The sequence below is a fragment of the Anomaloglossus baeobatrachus genome, chromosome 5 (assembly GCF_048569485.1).
Source record: "Anomaloglossus baeobatrachus isolate aAnoBae1 chromosome 5, aAnoBae1.hap1, whole genome shotgun sequence".
In the NCBI taxonomy this organism is placed as follows: domain Eukaryota; kingdom Metazoa; phylum Chordata; class Amphibia; order Anura; family Aromobatidae; genus Anomaloglossus; species Anomaloglossus baeobatrachus.
This window is the reverse complement of record NC_134357.1, coordinates 538,679,262-538,697,140: the sequence shown is the minus strand read 5'-3', so window position 1 is coordinate 538,697,140 and position 17,879 is coordinate 538,679,262. Positions and strand designations below refer to the sequence as shown.

The following is a 17,879-nucleotide window of genomic DNA, read 5'->3' as shown; positions in this document are numbered from 1 at the left end:
AGTTTTTACCTACTTTCAGTGGTCCTGTCGGAGCTTTCGTACGAACACCCCTACAAAACGGGTTTTGGACGCATGCGCCGATGGGCCAATTGACTATAATGGTGCAGACGAAGTCAGTAAGTGCTCTGTCTTGCACCATTTTCGGGTGTATATGCTTTCTGCAGGCGGATACCCAAACAGTCTACTATGTATGGGTGTTCGCCTGCAGAAAGCGTATACATCCGAAAATGGTGCAAGACAGAGCACATACTGACTCTGTCGGCACAATTATAGTCAATGGCCCCGTCCGAAAACCGTTTTGAGGGGGTGTTCAGACGGAAGCTCCAACGGGACCACTGAGCATAGGTAAAAACTCAATGTGAAACCAACCTTACTGAGAAATTACAGTAGTAAGAATGTTACCCTGGCTATCTTATTAATTCCTGAGGGAACAGGATGGGGCGACCTCAGCTCCAGCAAAAAGAAAATAAGAGAATGTAGTAGAACCAACAAATTAATCCCAATACTCTAGTACACTTGAACAAAGTATAACATTTTGCAAAGGTGTAACTAACCTTATAATATATTATGATTATGTTCTATTGGGGAATAATAAACTTGGAAAGTCACTTAAAAAAATTGGATCAAAGCAGATGTTCCCACCCTGAAGGAAAGTATTGTACACCGTGTGCAGAATTATTAGGCAAGTTGTATTTTAGAGGATTTTTTTTATTATTGATCAACATCTATGTTCTCAAGCAACCTAAAAGACTCATAAATATCAAAGCTTAATATTTTTGGAAGTTGGAGTGTTTTTTTTTTAGATTTGGCTATCTTAGGAGGATATCTGTTTGTGCAGGTAACTTACTGTGCAGAATTATTAGGCAACTTAATAAAATCCAAATATATTCCCATATCACTTGTTTATAGTCACCAGGTAAACCAATATAACTGCACGAAATTTAGAAATAAACATTTCTGACATGCAAAAACAAACCCCCCCAAAAATGAGTGACCAATATAGCCACCTTTCTTTATGATGACATATCAGGTCTGGGAGTTGAGCTTCACTCCATCCTCAACCCGAAAAGGTCCCACAAGTTCATCTTTGATGATACCAGCCCATACCAGTACCTCATCTTCCCCTTGCTGGTGTCTGAGTCGGAGTGGAGCTCTCTGTCCTTTACTGATCCAGCTTCTAGCCCATCCATCTGGCCCATCAAGAGTCACTCTCATTTCTTCAGCCCATAAAACCTTTGAAAAGTCTTAAGATATTTCTTGGCTTAGTCTTGACGCTTTATCTTATGTTTCTTGTTCAAAGGTGGTCGTTTTTTTAGTCTTCCTTACCTTGGCCATGTCCCTGAGTATGGCACACCTTGTGCTTTTTGATACTCCAGTAATGTAGTAATGCAGCTATGAAATATGGCCAAACTGGTGGCAAATGGCATCTTGGCAGCTTTACACTTGATTTTCCTCAATTCATGGGCAGTTATTTTGCGCCTTTTTTGCCCAACACACGTCTTGCGACCCTGTTGGCTATTTGCCATGAAACGCTTGATTGTTCAGTGATCACGCTTCAAAAGTTTGGTAATTTCAAGACTGCTGCATCCCTCTGCAAGACATCTCACAATTTTGTACTTTTCAGAGCCCGACAAATCTCTCTTCTGACCCATTTTGCGAAAGGAAAGGAAGTTGCCTAATAATTAAGCACACCTTATATAGGGTGTTGATGTCATTAAACCACACCTCTCCTGATTACAGAGATGCACATCAGCTGATTTACTTAATTGGTAATTGGCTCTCAAGCCTATACAGCTTGGAGTAGGACAACATGTATAAAAAAGTATTATGTGATCAAAATACTCATTTGCCTAATAATTCTGCACACAGTGTATACTGAAAAAGTAATTTGCAATTTGAATATGTTTATTGTTCTAATATCGATAAGATAAAGACGTTTGTTAAGTCAAACACTTTTTTCTGTGTCTTCTCTCATGTCTAGAACAGTCCAATTTGTTTATAAAACATCTCCCACATTCTGATGGTCTCCCACATTCACCCTTGTGTGAATTTTCTGATGTTTTAGAAGATTTGATTTCTGATTAAAATATTTTCCACATTCTGAACATGAATACGGCTTCTCCCCAGTGTGAATTATCTGGTGTCTTAAAAGATTTGATTTTTGCATGAAATAGCTCTCACATTCTGAACATGAATATGGTTTCTCCCCTATGTGAAATCTCTTATGTAAATTAAAGTGTGATTTCTGAGTAAAACATTTCCCACATTCTGAACATGAATACGGCTTCTCCCCTGTGTGAAATCTCTTATGTAAATTAAAGTGTGATTTCTGTGCAAAACATTTCCCACATTCTGCACATGAATATGGCTTCTCCCCTGTGTGAATTTTTTGATGTCTAACAAAACTTGTATGACATAAAAAGCATTTCCCACATTCTAAGCATGAATATGGCTTCTCCCCTGTGTGAATTTTTTGATGTGTTACACAATTTGATTTCTTTGAAAAACCTTTCCCACATTCTGAGCATGAATATGGCTTCACCAGTGTGTCAATTCTCTGTTGTGTAACAGGATTTGATTGATTTGCAAAACGTTTCTCACATTCTGGACATAAATATGGCTTTTTCAGTGTTTGAATTTTCTTCTGTTCAACCGGATTTGTTTTGTCTATAACATTTTTCCCACATTCTGAACAAGAGAATATTTCCTCCTTTGTGTGAATTTTTTGAGACTCTATACTGGAAAAGCCTTTTCCATAATCTGAACTTAAAAATGGCTTATTTGCTGTGAGAGCATTTGGATTTTTACCACTCCTTTTGCAACTAATAGTTTGTAATGAATCAGAAGATAGGACCTGTTCAAAAGGATCAGATGATAGATCTTCACAGTAAAAAGATGATGGAATAGCTGGTGTGATATCAGTGTCATCTGATTTAGAAACCAAAGATGTCCATTGTCCCTCTGAACTTCTGGCATCTCCATCTGCCAAGAATGAAACCAAATTCTTTTTAATAAAATACTTAAGTTATAATTTAACATTATTGGTTCATAAATTGATAGAAGTTGCAAATCAAATTATTTAGAAAGAAAAAACAGTTTACAATCTAACAGTAGACCTTAAAGGCGTACTCAGGGGAGATAAGTTATTCTAATGGCCATGTCCTCAAACTATAAAGATGGGATCCATAGTGCTATTCCCGACCATCACAGTAACTGTAAGTTAGAGTAACTCAGCAGCTGCACCTTGTACCCTCTCCCTTCTGGGACATTACATCACAAATCAGGGGTGTGGCCTGTCTAAGCTGTTAGTAATAGCCAGTATCTTTATTATATCTGCTTCCCTAAAGTCCAAGAACAGTGGGCATTGTGGGTGCTGGTGTTGCTTACAGCACAGAGCAGGTGTGGTTGCTGATGTGCTATGCAACATCCAGGAAGTGGCAGCTCCAGCGTTATACTGACTTATAGGTACTATGAGTGTTGCAAAAAAGTGCCTGGACATGTGAGCTAATAAGAGTAGAATTAATACAAAAAATCTGCAACATCAATCTGCATACAAGAAAAATATGAGGTTTTAAGCTAATTTGCCAGTAGAGTGCTGAAAAATCAAAGTGTCTAGGGTGTCATAAGTGCTAAAAATAACCCTGGTGTCAATAATGACATTTAAGTCTGCAATCAAGGCTGGGACGAAGGATAGGTACTTGCCTAGGGCACTAACTCCTGCCTACCCAATGGAGGCGCATTTCTGAAGAAAGAATAATAACCCTGCCTGACATTACTGAATGCCTGCATCACCTTCTTCCGGCCGCAGGCATGCACTACACTGATGGCCATGGGCACAAAGTGGAGCAATGTCAGTCACTGACACCGCTCACCCTCGCCTGAGCCCCGCGGCCATCACTTCTTCCCTGCACTCAGCACCACCTTGGACTGGAGCAGAGAGGCTGTAATCAGCTCCCTGCTCTGCCGGGAACGCTAACGCATTCAGGGGACGTCGGACTGCGTGATGTAGTCATCACATCGGGCCGTCCAGCACCCACTGATGCACCAGATGTAAGAGAAGATGGAGCTGTGTGAGTTATTTTATGTCTAACAAGATTCGGTATATTTGTAAAACATTTTCCACATTCTAAACACGAAAATGATTTCACCCCTTTGTGAGTTTTTTGATGGTTAACAAGACCTGATTTCCTTGTAAAACATTTTCCACATTCTGAACATGCATGTGGCTTCTCCCCTGTGTGAGTTCTCTTATGCACAACAAGACCTGATTTCCTTGTAAAACATTTCCCACATTCTGAACATGCATGTAGCTTCTCGCCTGTGTGAATTCTCTTATGCAAAACAAGATTTGATTTCTGTTTAAAACTTTTCCCACATTCGGAACATAAATATGGCTCCTCCCCTGTGTGTGTTCTTTGATGATTCACAAGAGTTTCTTTTATGTGGAAATTTGTAAAACAATTTACTCGTTCTAAACAAGAATACGATTCCACCCCTTTGTGAGTTTTTTGATGGTTAACAAGACCTGATTTCCTTGTAAAACATTTTCCACATTCTGAACATGCATGTGGCTTCTCCCCTGTGTGAGTTCTCTTATGCACAATAAGACCTGATTTTCTTGTGAAACATTTCCCACATTCTGAACACGCATGTGGCTTCTCCCCTGTGTGAATTCTGTTATGCAAAACAAGATTTGATTTCTGTTTAAAACCTTTCCCACATTCAGAACATAAATATGGCTCTTCCCCTGTGTGTGTTCTTTGATGATTCACAAGAGTTTCTTTTATGGGAAAACATTTTCCACATTCAGAACATGAATATGGCTTCTCCCCTGTGTGAATCCTCTTATGAATCAAACAAACTGATCTGTGTTTAAAACATTTTCCACATTCAGAACATGAATACGGCTTCTCCCCTGTGTGAATTCTCTTATGGATAAAATAAACTGATCTGTGTTTAAAAGATTTCCCACATTCTGGACATGAATATGGCTTTTCCTCTGTGTGCATTCTCTCATGTTGTACAAGCCTCGATTTCTGACTAAACTTTTTCCCACACTTTGAACATGAAAATCTTTTCTCATTTGTGTCGTTTTTTTTAAACTTTAAAGAAAAGCTTTTTCCATCTTCTGAGCATGAAAGTGGCTTATTTTCTTCAAAAACATTTTGGTTTTGAACACTTCTTTTGTAATGCTTCATTTTCTTACTAGTCTGTGATGAATCAGGAGATTGGACCTGTTTAACAGGATCAGATGATAGTTCTTTGCTGTGAAGGGATGATGATATATCTGGAGTAATGGAATATATTTTTACTGTATCTTGTGTGATATCAAGGTCATTGAATTTAAAAATTGAAGATATCCGATGTCCCTGTGATCTTCTGTTACCATCATCTGCCAACAGTAAAACCAATTATTATTTTCAAATAAAAGAACATTAAAATACATAATTTTACAACAGTTCTACATTAAATATTCATTGAAATTAGAAGCTATTTACCAATATTTAATTTTTCAATCTGACAATAGACCTCAGATCAAGAACCGCTAGATCATGATGTTAGGCCACTAGCAGTTCAATAGCAATTTTCCAATTTTGTGTTGAAGCCAGCATCTTCATAAGTTTATGTTTAATTGTGTTTGTCACCAATAATTTGTAGTGAAATGCTCATTAGAGAATAATAAAGGGACCCGTCAGTGCTATTATGTGGTGTCTGTCTCACACACTCAATGACAGTTAAAAGTCCTTCAGTGCAGAAGACAGGAGCATGTCTGAAGTAGCCATGACTTTTGAGAAAGTTTAAGACTGGGTTAACAATTTTTTCCCCATAGAAGTAAGTGTTCACCTTTCTGACCAGACCAAATTTTTGAAATTCGACTTAATGTGGTAATAACTATGGAATGTTTCTACATATCCCAATGAGTCTGAGAATGTTTTTTTGGAACATATTGTATTTTATTTTACTGATAAATTCAGATCGATAAAATTTGCAATTACTTATTAAAATATTGGGAATTTGGAAAAAATTAAGAGAGAACTCTGGAATGCATCTACATATCCCAGATATTTGGAGATGCTGCTTTTGGGACACATTGTACGTTATGTTAATGGTAGAGATGAGCGAACCGGTCCCGGTTCGGCTCGCCGAACGGGGGTCCCGTTCGAGTTCGGTTCGTCGAACGTTCGACGAACCGAACTCGAACGTATAGGCTAGAATGGGAGGCAATCACAAACACATAAAAATGCATGATAAATGTACACAAACAGTTAATAAACATTGCCATAACACTTACCGGTCCTCGCGATCCCTTCTGCACTCTGTCTCCTGCCGCTATTCCATCCGATGATCGCTGAATCCTCCCGGTGACGGCACTGCCAGCAGAGATGCAGGACCTATCGTGACGTCAAAAAAGCCATGTGACCAGTCACGTGGCTATTATCTCATTGGCTACAGACTGGTCACATGACTATGACACGTCATGTAGGACCTGTGAGTGCATCTCTCCGGTACACGGTGCACATATGTGTATCGCCGTGTACCGGCGACATGCTGTAGCACACGGTCGACTCCCCGTTCCGTTAGGGACCGGCTGACACAGCCGGTCATTAACGGAGATCACCGTTGCCATAGCAACACAGTTAGCGGTGATGTCACCGCTAACCGCGGCTCCGAGAGCACCGTTGCTATGGTAACGCGTCTGTCAGCGTTACCGCTGACAGCCAGCACTGATCACTCACGGAGTCAAGGCTGCACGCTGCTTCCCGATTGTAGTGAGGATTGTAGTGAGGATGGAGGTTCCCCAGCCCCAAGTGATGAGCTGGTGAATCTCATCCTCACTACAATCGTCACTACTACTACACTAGTGAGGATTGTAGTGAGGATGGAGGTTCCCCAGCCCCAAGTGATGAGCTGGTGAATCTCATCCTTCCTCACTACAATCGTCACTACTACTACACTAGTGAGGATTGTAGTGAGGATGGAGGTTCCCCAGCCCCAAGTGATGAGCTGGTGAATCTCATCCTTCCTCACTACAATCGTCACTACTACTACACTAGTGAGGATTGTAGCGAGGATGGAGGTTCCCCAGCCCCAAGTGATGAGCTGGTGAATCTCATCCTTCCTCACTACAATCGTCACTACTACTACACTAGTGAGGATTGTAGTGAGGATGGAGGTTCCCCAGCCCCAAGTGATGAGCTGGTGAACCTCATCCTCACTACAATCGTCACTACTACTACACTAGAAAGAAAGAAGACAGAAGAGCAGGATCGTGGAGGGCTGACAGGGGGTAATAAAGATGGAGTCTCTAATGTGTCTGTGTATTTATTTCTATTAAAGTATTTTTTCTCTGTGTGGTGTTTTTTTTAACCCTTTATTGGAGATTCTTAATGGCCGGGTCAAACGTGCCTGACATTAAGAATCTCTGGCTTAATACTGGCTAGTAAAACAAAGCCAGTATTAACTCATGATTACCCAACAAGCCACCCGGCTCCAGGGCTGTTGGAAGAGTTGGATACAGCGCCAGATGATGGCGCTTCTATGAGAGCGCCATTTTCTGGGACGGCTGCGGACTGAAATTCGCAGTAGAGGCGCCCAGAAACCTAGGGCTAACCTGTGCTGCGGATTCCAATCCCCAGCTGACTAGTTGTACCCGGCTGGACACAAAAATGGGGCGAAGCCCACGTCATTTGTTTTTTAATTATTTCATGAAATAAGTGAAATAATTAAAAAAAAACGGGCTTCCCTATATTTTTGGTTCCCAGCCGGGTACAAATAGGCAACTGGGGGTTGGAGGCAGCCCGTGGCTGCCTGCTGTACCTGGCTAGCATACAAAAATATGGCGAAGCTCACGTCCTTTTTTTTGTAGTTTTTTGGCAAAAAAAATAAAAAATGCTTCCCTGGATTTTCCATTGCCAGTGAAGGTAACACCAAGCAGTGGGGGTTAGCAGCCAGTAGCTGCTTGGATTACCCTTAGCTAGCAATACAAAAAATGCAGCGGGAGCCCATATATATTTTTTTTAATTATTTATTTAAATAACAAAAAATAAAATGGGCTTCCCTGTATTTTGATTGCTGGACATCACAGTGCTGTAAAAATAAATCTTTAAAAAAATGACGTAGCGCTCCGCGGTATTTTTGATTCTCAGCGCAGATAAAGCAGACAGCTATGGGTTGCCACCCCCATCTGCCTGCCGTTACCTTGGTTGGCAATCAAAATACAGGGAAGCCCATTAATTTTTTCTATTTAAAAAATAGTTAAAAAAAAAAAAAATGACGTTGGGTCCCCCCATTTTTGATAGCCAGCTAGGGTAAAGCAGACGGCTGTAGCCTGAAAACCACAGCTGGCAGCTTTACCGTGGTTGGGGATTCAATGTGGAGGTCCCCTCAGGCTCTTTTTTATAATTATTTTATAAATATTAATAATTACACAATAAAAGTAGGGTCCCCCCCAAATTGGATCACCAGCCAAGGTAAAGCGGACAGCTGTGGTCTGGTATTCTCAGGGTGGAAAGGTCCATAGTTATTGGGCCTTCACAGCCTAAAAATAGCAGGCCGCAGGCACCCCAGACGTGGCGCATCCACTAGATGCGCCAATCCTGGAGCTTCACCCCAGCTCATCCCGTGCCCTGGTGCAGTGGCGAACGGGGTAATAAATCGGGTTGATATTAGCTGTAAAGTCACCTGAGATCAAGCCCAGCAGTTTGTGATGTCATGGCGTCTATTAGATACCCAACATCATAAACTGTCAGTACTAACAAAAACAAAAAATCGACAAAAGAAATTTATTTGAAAAAACAGTCCCCAAAACATTTCCTCTTTCACCAATTTATTGAAAGAAAAAAAATAAAGGGGTCCCACGACGACTCTGGACCGTCTAGAATATGGGGGGGAGACACTCAGGGAACGTATCCCCCATTTTCTAGGAGTGCGGACCCTTCATGTGAGGAGTGTGGGTGCAATGAATCTGCACTCACTCTCCCCGGGTCCACAGCAGCAGAGTCCATGTCGTAATGGTTGCTACCAAAGCTGCAATGCCCTGCTCATGAGGTAAGGGCATGCCTAATCAGGAGAACTACTGTAGAGGAAGCTCTGCTCACTGGTATATAGGCACTCAGAGGTAAATAATAGATAAAATTAGTGAGTAACCTCGGCACTCTAAATCTCCCAGACTAAGTCAGTAAGTCACAATGGATAGTAATGCAAAATCACTCTTTATTGGTCCGTATTAAGAAAAAAAAATTTTTCATAAGCATATATGTTTTTGTCCAAAACAAGTTACAAATGACGTTTCGGCCTGAGCCTTCGTCAGATTGGACTTATCTGCATGTAATCATGAAAAATGACAATAATCAGTATCACATAAGAGTGAGAGAACAATAACATAAACTCGAACAATGTAGAGGTACAATTGGGATGCAGCAAAAAAATTGCAACACAGCAAGAAATGAAACACATGATACAAATGTCATAATACAGTACAAGGACAATATAGTAATGACAAATATGGGGTCAGAGTAGGCTTAGACAGCTCTGGTACGAAAGAGATGTCAATCATAAAGTAACATGTGCAGTAGGTGTAGAGCTACAGTATGCATGGCAGAGCTAATGGGTAGACCGACCATAGAAAAAGAACGGAGAAAAAGTGGAGAAAAAGTGGAGAAAAAAGTGGAGAAAAAAATGGAGAAAAAAGTGGAGAATAAGTGGATAAAAAGTGGAGAAAAAGTGGAGAAAAAGTGGAGAAAAAGTGGAGAAAAAGTGGATAAAAAGTGGAGAAAAAGAGGAGAAAAAAATGGAGAAAAAGTGGAGAAAAAGTGGAGAAAAAAGTGGAGAAAAAGTGGAGAAAAAGAGGAGAAAAAGTGGAGAAAAAAATGGAGAAAAAGTGGATAAAAAGTGGAGAAAAAGTGGATAAAAAGTGGAGAAAAAGAGGAGAAAAAGAGGAGAAAAAGTGGAGAAAAAGTGGAGAAAAAAATGGAGAAAAAGTGGAGAAAAAGTGGAGAAAAAGTGGAGAAAAAGTGGAGAAAAAAGTGGAGAAAAAGTGGAGAAAAAGTGGAGAAAAAGAGGAGAAAAAGTGGAGAAAAAAATGGAGAAAAAGTGGAGAAAAAGTGGATAAAAAGTGGAGAAAAAGAGGAGAAAAAGAGGAGAAAAAGTGGAGAAAAAGTGGAGAAAAAAATGGAGAAAAAGTGGAGAAAAAGTGGAGAAAAAGTGGAGAAAAAAGTGGAGAAAAAGTGGAGAAAAAGAGGAGAAAAAGTGGAGAAAAAAATGGAGAAAAAGTGGAGAAAAAGTGGAGAAAAAGTGGAGAAAAAGTGGAGAAAAAAGTGGAGAAAAAGTGGAGAAAAAGAGGAGAAAAAGTGGAGAAAAAAATGGAGAAAAAGTGGAGAAAAAGTGGAGAAAAAGTGGATAAAAAGTGGAGAAAAAGAGGAGAAAAAGAGGAGAAAAAGTGGAGAAAAAGTGGAGAAAAAAATGGAGAAAAAGTGGAGAAAAAGTGGAGAAAAAAGTGGAGAAAAAGTGGAGAAAAAGAGGAGAAAAAGTGGAGAAAAAAATGGAGAAAAAGTGGAGAAAAAGTGGAAAAAAATGGAGAAAAAGTGGAGAAAAAGTGGAGAAAAAGAGGAGAAAAAGTGGAGAAAAAGTGGAGAAAAAAATGGAGAAAAAGTGGAGAAAAAGTGGAGAAAAAGTGGAGAAAAAGTGGAGAAAAAAGTGGAGAAAAAAGTGGAGAAAAAGAGGAGAAAAAGTGGAGAAAAAAGTGGAGAAAAAAGTGGAGAAAAAGAGGAGAAAAAGTGGAGAAAAAGTGGAGAAAAAGTGGAGAAAAAGTGGAGAAAAAGTGGAGAAAAAAATGGAGAAAAAGTGGAGAATAAGTGGAGAATAAGTGGAGAAAAAGAGGAGAAAAAGAGGAGAAAAAAGTGGAGAAAAAGTGGAGAAAAAGTGGAGAAAAAGTGGAGAAAAAGTGGAGAAAAAGTGGAGCACCCTTTGGTACCTTTCATGTGGCACTAAGGGGTGCTTAGCTTTGTATTTAGCCAAAAAAATGAAAAAAAAATGACGTAGGGTTCCCCCTAGTTTTGTAGCCAGCTAGGGTAAAGCAGACGGCTGCAGCCTGCAGACCACAGCTGGCAACCTCACCTTGGCTGGTAATCCAAAACTGAGGGCACCCCATGCTGTTATTTTAAATTAAATAAATAATTTAAAAAAAAACACGTAGGGGTCCCCCAAAATTGGATCACCAGCCAAGGTAAAGCAGACAGCTGGGGCCTGATATTCTCAGACTAGGGAGGTCCATGGTTATTGGACTCTCTCCAGCCTAAAAATAGCAGACCGCAGCCGCCCCAGAAGTGGCGCATCCATTAGATGCGCCAATCCTGGTGCTTCGCCCCAGCTCATCCCGCGCCCTGGTGTGGTGGCAAACGGGGTAATATATGGGGTTAATACCAGATGTGTAATGTCACCTGGCATCAAGCCCTGGGGTTGGTGAGGTCAGGCGTCTATCAGATACCCGACATCACCAACCCAGTCAGTAATAAAAAAAAATAGACGACAACCACATTTTTATTTGAAAAAACACTCCCCAAAACATTCCCTCTTTAACCAATTTATTAGAATGAAAAACAAATCCAGGTCTGCTGTAATCCAAGGGGTTGCCATGACGATCCACACTGTCCCAGTCAATGAAGAGCAGGATGTTCCCCATTGGCTGGGAGAGCAGTGCAGTGACCTGAGCTAACATCAATGGGTCAGCCCAGGTCACTGCAGGGCATGACAAGTGCTGCTGTCAGCGAGGTACATTACCTGCGCTGATCTCCTGCACACTGACAGCCCCTGTCACTGAGGTCAATGACCGGCGCCTTCACATCAAGTATCGCGAGAGGTCCGTGACGTCACCGCTAGTCAGTCTCGGGTCGGAAGCGAGAGGTGATGTGACAAGTGGCGGCCATGGAAGACAATGACAGCGCTGAGGTCGGGATGGCGGGACTTCATCACCGCAGGTAAGCCGAGCAGGACCATGTGTGCAGTGTGTGTGTGTGTGTGTGTCTGTGTGTGTGTGTGTGTGTACATGCCGCGGGCAGGAGGGGGCGGAGCGAGCTGAGCGGGAAAGTGTGGGCTTCCCGCACGTAACTAAGATAAACATCGGGTTACTAACCAAAGCACTTTGCTTGGATACCCGATGTTTATCTTGGTTACCAGCTTCTGGCAAGCTGCCAGCGATGGCTCCTGCACACTCTAGCTGTAAAAAGCCCTGCTTTTTGCTGCTAGAACCGTTCTCGAACGTATCTAGAACTATCGAGCTTTTGCAAAAAGCTCGAGTTCTAGTTCGATCTCGAACAGCCCCCAAAATCACTCGAGCTTAGAACTGGAGAACCTCGAACCACGAACCGCGCTCAACTCTAGTTAATGGTAACTTTAAATTGCTAAAAAATTGTGTTAACCCCTTAATGACCAAGGACAGACATGTCATGAGCATGTGTCAGTTCCTGCACTGTGACGTGCTTTGTCAGTCATGTATTAAAACTGTCATTGTGGGAAAACACGTGACAAGTCTGTGATGACACCGGTCACTTACAGCTGACTGGCATGGCCAAAAATGCAGGACCCATTTCAGCAGTCCCCACTCTCTGATAACTGTTAATAGGTTAGTCAAACATCAGCACTTCTTTGCATGATCACTGCTGCACATCAGCTCAGCTGACAGCCGAGCTCCTGCAGTAACAGCTAGGACCAGTGTGTGACGCCCCCCTGGCTGACTAATCCGCCAAATGCCACGATCGATAGCGATTTTGGCATTTAGAAGTTTATGGGAGGGAGGGGGCTCTTTCACCTCCATCGGCACTCCCACAAGAAAATCATGAGGAGCCGATGGTTGTTATGGAACCTCGGAAGTCAAACAATGATCTACTGGTATGTTGCGTATGGTGTTCTTTTAGACTCAGTCAAAAGCAAGGTCTAGCAGTGCAAACCGACACCAAGTAGCCACCAGATACCACTCCAAGGCAATCCATGGACTTGTGAAAGCTGACACTTAACGGAAATCGGCTAGATGGAGTAGAGCCTAACCCGGAATAGGATTTACCGTATTTTTAGCTTTGGAAGACGTACCTTATTATAAGACGCACCCCCAAATTTGGTGAATGATAAGAGATTTTTTTTTTAATGTTAAATGGGGTCCGTCTTATAATGCCAGTGTCCATCTAACAAATCATAAAGGGTATATATCCCTCATAGCACCCCCATCCTAAAATTAGCCCCCTTAATCTGGATATGGCCCCCTTATATTGAATATAGCCCCCTTGTGCTGGCACACATCCCCCAGTGATGGCACATGTCCCCTATTGCTGGCACATGTCTCCTATTGATGGAACACGTCCCCTATTTATGCCACACGTCCCACTGTGCTGGAACACGTCCCTTATTGCTGGCAAATATCCCCTACAGCTGGCACAGGTCTCCTATAGATGGCACACGTCTCCTACAGCTGGCACAGGTCTCCTAGGATGGCACACATCGCCCTGTGCTACCCATGGCCCCCTATGGATGGCACACCTCCCCGTGTTAGATATGGCTCCCTATGGATGGCACACATCCCCCTGTGCTGCCCATCGCCCCCTATGGATGGCACACGTCCCCCTGTGTTAGATATTGCCCCCATGCTGCTGCCCATAGTAAAATAAACACTTTACTTTACCTTCTCCAGCACTGTCCTCCCTCGTGTCTCCCTCCGTGCTTCTGATCTCCTGCACTTCCTGGTTCTCGGTGGCGGTCATGTGATCGGTACAGCAGAGTGATATCATCTCTGCGTGCATGATCACAGCGGCAGCAGGAGACTGGGAGATCAGCGCTGGAGGAGCTAAATAAAGAGTTTTTTTATTTTACTATGGGCAGCAGCATGGGGGCCATATCTAACACAGGGGGGGCATGTGCCATCACAGGGGGGCGCAGGCATATATAATATGTGCCGCTGCCCCAGCCCATCACCACGGTGCGGTTTCAACACCAAGGTGATGGACAGCAGCAGTGCATATTATATGAGCGGGAGCAGGAGCTCTAACGCTGCCTTTCTGCAGGTTTTACTAGCCCCCAGCGACGCCAGCTTCACATGCACTCACCTGCCCTGCGACCGTCGCTCTGGCCGGCGACCCACCTCCTCCATAGCGACGTCACACGGCAGGCGGCCAATAGCGGCGGAGGGGCGGAGATGAGCAGGATGTAAACATCCCGCCCACCTCCTTCCTTCCGTAGAGCCGCCGGCGGCAGGTAAGGTGAAGTTCCTTGCTCCTGCGGCGTAACACACAGCGATGTGTGCTGCCGCAGGAACGAGGAACTACATCGTACCTGTCGCGGCAGCATAATTATGGAAAAGTCGGAGCCTGCACCGATGATACGATAACGACGCTTTTGCGCTCGTTAATCGTATCATCTAGAATTTACACACAACGATGTCGAAAGTGACGCCGGATGTGCGTCACTTTCGATTTGACCCGACCGACATCGCACGTGTGATGTTGCAACGTGCAAAGCCGCCCTTAGTCATGTATTATGTCAAGCCATTCAACGTACTTCTATAAAAAGAGGATAAAAGGTCCTTCCAGGTTACAAATCAGCTGCATAATTAATTAACCACTCATTTAACCCCTGCAGAGAAATACTGAACACTATATATAGAGAAAGATTTATGATGTCAGCTAGAATGCAACATAATATGGAAGAATAAAAAAACAAACAAAAAAAAACCTTCAAAACACACAAAATATGTTTTTTCTTTCTCTTCACTCTTTTTCCTTTTCCATGAACAGTTATGCTGAGTAATTAAATCTTGACGTATGTTTAAACCCAGTGGAGCTCTAGTTTGAAGTTTAAAAATCCATAGGTATTCTCGATTAAGTATATATTTTTTTTAATTCCCCTCCTCTACGTGGATAAGTAACCTTTTCAATTACCCTAAACCTAAGACTAGAAACAAACCTCAGTGGTTTGTAAGTATTTTTGGTCTCAACATAAGGTGGTTGTCTCTGGTCTTTGGTTTAGGGTAATTGAAAAGGTCACTTATCCGCCTAGAGGAGGAGAATTCAAGAGAAAGATACTTAATTGAGAAACCCTATGGATTTTTAAACTTCAAACTAGAGCTCCACATATGTCAAGTTTTACTCACTCAGTATAAATGATGCATAAAAAAGGAAAAAGCGAGGAAAAGAAAGAGTGAGGAGGGGGAAAGGGCAAGAAGAGAGAAGGGGAAAGGGCAAGAAGAGAGAACGGGAAGGGGGAAGGAAAGAGAAGAGAGAGGAAAGCGGTTGGAAAACAAAGGGAAGCAGAAAAATAATAGTATGAGATTAGACATTCATAATATCGAAACGTATCAGATAATATTCCTTCTGCTTCATATATGTCGGTGCAAATACCTGTGCTGGTTTTTATTCTCATGCTTCAATAAAGAAGAAGTTTTTATTCATCCTTTCCTGCTGGTTCTGCTAGATTTCTTCGGTTTGTTGATTCTATGCAGCCCTGGCCAGAGGTTCTGTGCGGATACTGTGACTGATTCCCGAATTTCACTACATGGTGAGCTGGCTACTTTTCCTATTTATCTTCCTTGATTATTTTTAAACTCCATAAGGTGCCAGAAAAAGCAGACACCCCCCCCTCATATAAACATAAAATGGAAAATACACCCCTTTTGGTATTTATATACCAGTGTAAAAGAGATTTTATAATTGTCAAAACATTTTTCGTTGATTTTTAGGCTTTTTTATAGATAAAATTGTTTAATTTTTTTTTCTATTTCACCGATCCATATAGTTTACATACATTACAGATAGACCATTAATCAAATACCCTTCAAAGCTTAATAAATTATGATAAGTCCATGCTGTGTATTCTGTCAGTACACCAATGTAATTAGAGTCTAATAGGAGTTAAGGCTTGTTACGTTCCACAATTTGAAGAGTAGATGAAGAAGAAATAATCACCCTCATTCACACAGGAATATATAATGTCCATACTGTATATGCACAAAATGAATTAAGAGTAGTAATGAGCGACACTACCATGCTCGGGGGCTCGGTGCTTGTAACGAACAGTTGGATGCTCGGATGGGCGCGAAGATTTGCCAGAAAAGTGGAGTTCCCCATCACTTTCCTTATACTCGTGCAGTCAAATCGCGCCTATCCGAGCATCTAACTGCTCGTTACGAGTACCAAGCACACAAGTATGGTAGTACTCATTCATCACTAATTATAAGCTATAATAGTATCATAATTACTTCCATTATAAATTAGTATTTTGATTGAAGTGGAAAGATACACAAGTAAAATATTCACAATAACACAAAGTGTATACAATTAACGTAACATTGTAGCAGTCAGTGAATAAAATTAATTTGTTTATTCTTTGCATTTAGTGGTCACTACTCACCTGGGTAGCCATATGTAGGAATCTCCTCTTTACACCGCTCATCACCCCTCACATATGTCTCTGTAGTATTAATATGGGTCAGATCTTCACCCTGAAACAAATATTGTGAAAGTCACAGACAGATGGAGAAGTCACATCTATGATCAGCTCTAATCCTGCCATCTCCACCGCTCTCATTAAACAAGTATAAAACATATAATACTGGAGGATAAAACAAGACTGAGCACAAGACCTTCACAGCCGTCTACACATCATAGGGAGATTTCATGTCACCTTCTCTCCATCTACCTGATGATCCTGAGGAACATCGGGATCTTCTTGTTTGCAGTCCTGTGGAAGAAGAGGATGGGGACATGTCTCTGGTGTTGTCCTCTCACTGAATAGATCTGGAGGAAACACATACAGGGACTGAATTTATTCTTTGCATACAGATAATTATAGGCTGTGTGTATTTAATCCTGTCTATTACCTGGTGATGTGAGGGGCTGGGGAACCTCCATCATGACATCGTTGTACAGATCTTTGTGTCCTTCTAAATACTCCCACTCCTCCATGGAGAAATAGACGGCGACATCCTGACACCTTACAGGAACCTGACACATACAATGATATCGTCATCCCCGATCCCTTCATAGCGTTACTGTATAATGTCCCAGCATTCCCAGCAGTGTCACCTCTCCAGTCAGCAGCTCAATCATCTTGTAGGTGAGTTCTAGGATCTTCTGGTCATTGATGTCCTCATGTATCGGGGGGTGAGGTGGAGGCCCTGTGATTGGGCTCAGGGGTCTTCCCCATCCCTCAGACACAGGGTCCTGACAGCGCTCACTAGAGGTCTTCTTCACTACTGTGTAATCCTGGTTATGGAGAGACACATTTATAAACCTCACTACAGACATTTCCAGAGTCCTCACCTCTCCAGTTCTGTCCATCTGTTATTCCCATAGATAAGAATGATGTAATGTGACGTCATCAGAATCTCTCACCTCTCCAGTAAGCCGGAAGAGGATCTCTAGTGTGAGGTGTAATATCCTCTCTGCCATCTTATCCCTGTCTCTATCCATCTTTGATGGGTCAATCAGGAAATGTTCTTATATAAAAGATCTCCACTGAAAGAATCCGATATTGTAGGGACTTGATTGGGAAGAATATCGAAAATCATAAATAATCTCATGTAATAATACAAATACTGCAGATAATAAGAGTAAAAATGTAGATTGGGGTGCATAACATTTTTTTGGTCCAAGGGCCACATTGCCATACTTAACAGCAAGGGTCGCAAAAAAAAATCTAAAAGTTTAATTACATGAATACATCATCAGAACCACCATAAGTACATTAACCCCTTTACCCCCGGGGAATTTTCCATCGTTTGTACTTTCCTCCCCTTCTTCCAAGAGCCATAATTTATTTATTTTTCCATCACTATAGTCATATTAATGGGTTTTTTTTGCCATTCATTCTGCCCCATGTTGTCCTGGAAAAATGGGGAA

The 17,879-nt window shown here is 41.9% G+C and overlaps 2 protein-coding genes across 2 annotated transcripts; both read right to left on the bottom strand.

The window, feature by feature from the left end:
• Positions 1-300: 300 nt before the first annotated feature.
• On the bottom strand, positions 301-16,943 carry LOC142312932 (uncharacterized). Its single transcript, XM_075351919.1, has 5 exons — positions 16,859-16,943; positions 16,678-16,775; positions 16,390-16,480; positions 3,950-5,392; positions 301-3,024 (listed from the first exon to the last, which is right to left on the bottom strand). The coding sequence occupies exons 1-5, from the start codon at positions 16,941-16,943 to the stop codon at positions 1,997-1,999; spliced, it is 2,745 nt and encodes a 914-aa protein (XP_075208034.1). The 3' UTR covers positions 301-1,996.
• Positions 16,944-17,018: 75 nt separating this feature from the next.
• LOC142312931 (oocyte zinc finger protein XlCOF29-like) lies at positions 17,019-17,514 on the bottom strand. The gene is made up of 2 exons (XM_075351918.1): positions 17,373-17,514; positions 17,019-17,243 (listed from the first exon to the last, which is right to left on the bottom strand). Exons 1-2 carry the CDS (start codon positions 17,448-17,450, stop codon positions 17,019-17,021), a joined length of 303 nt encoding a protein of 100 aa, XP_075208033.1. The 5' UTR covers positions 17,451-17,514.
• Between the last annotated feature and the right edge of the window lie 365 nt (positions 17,515-17,879).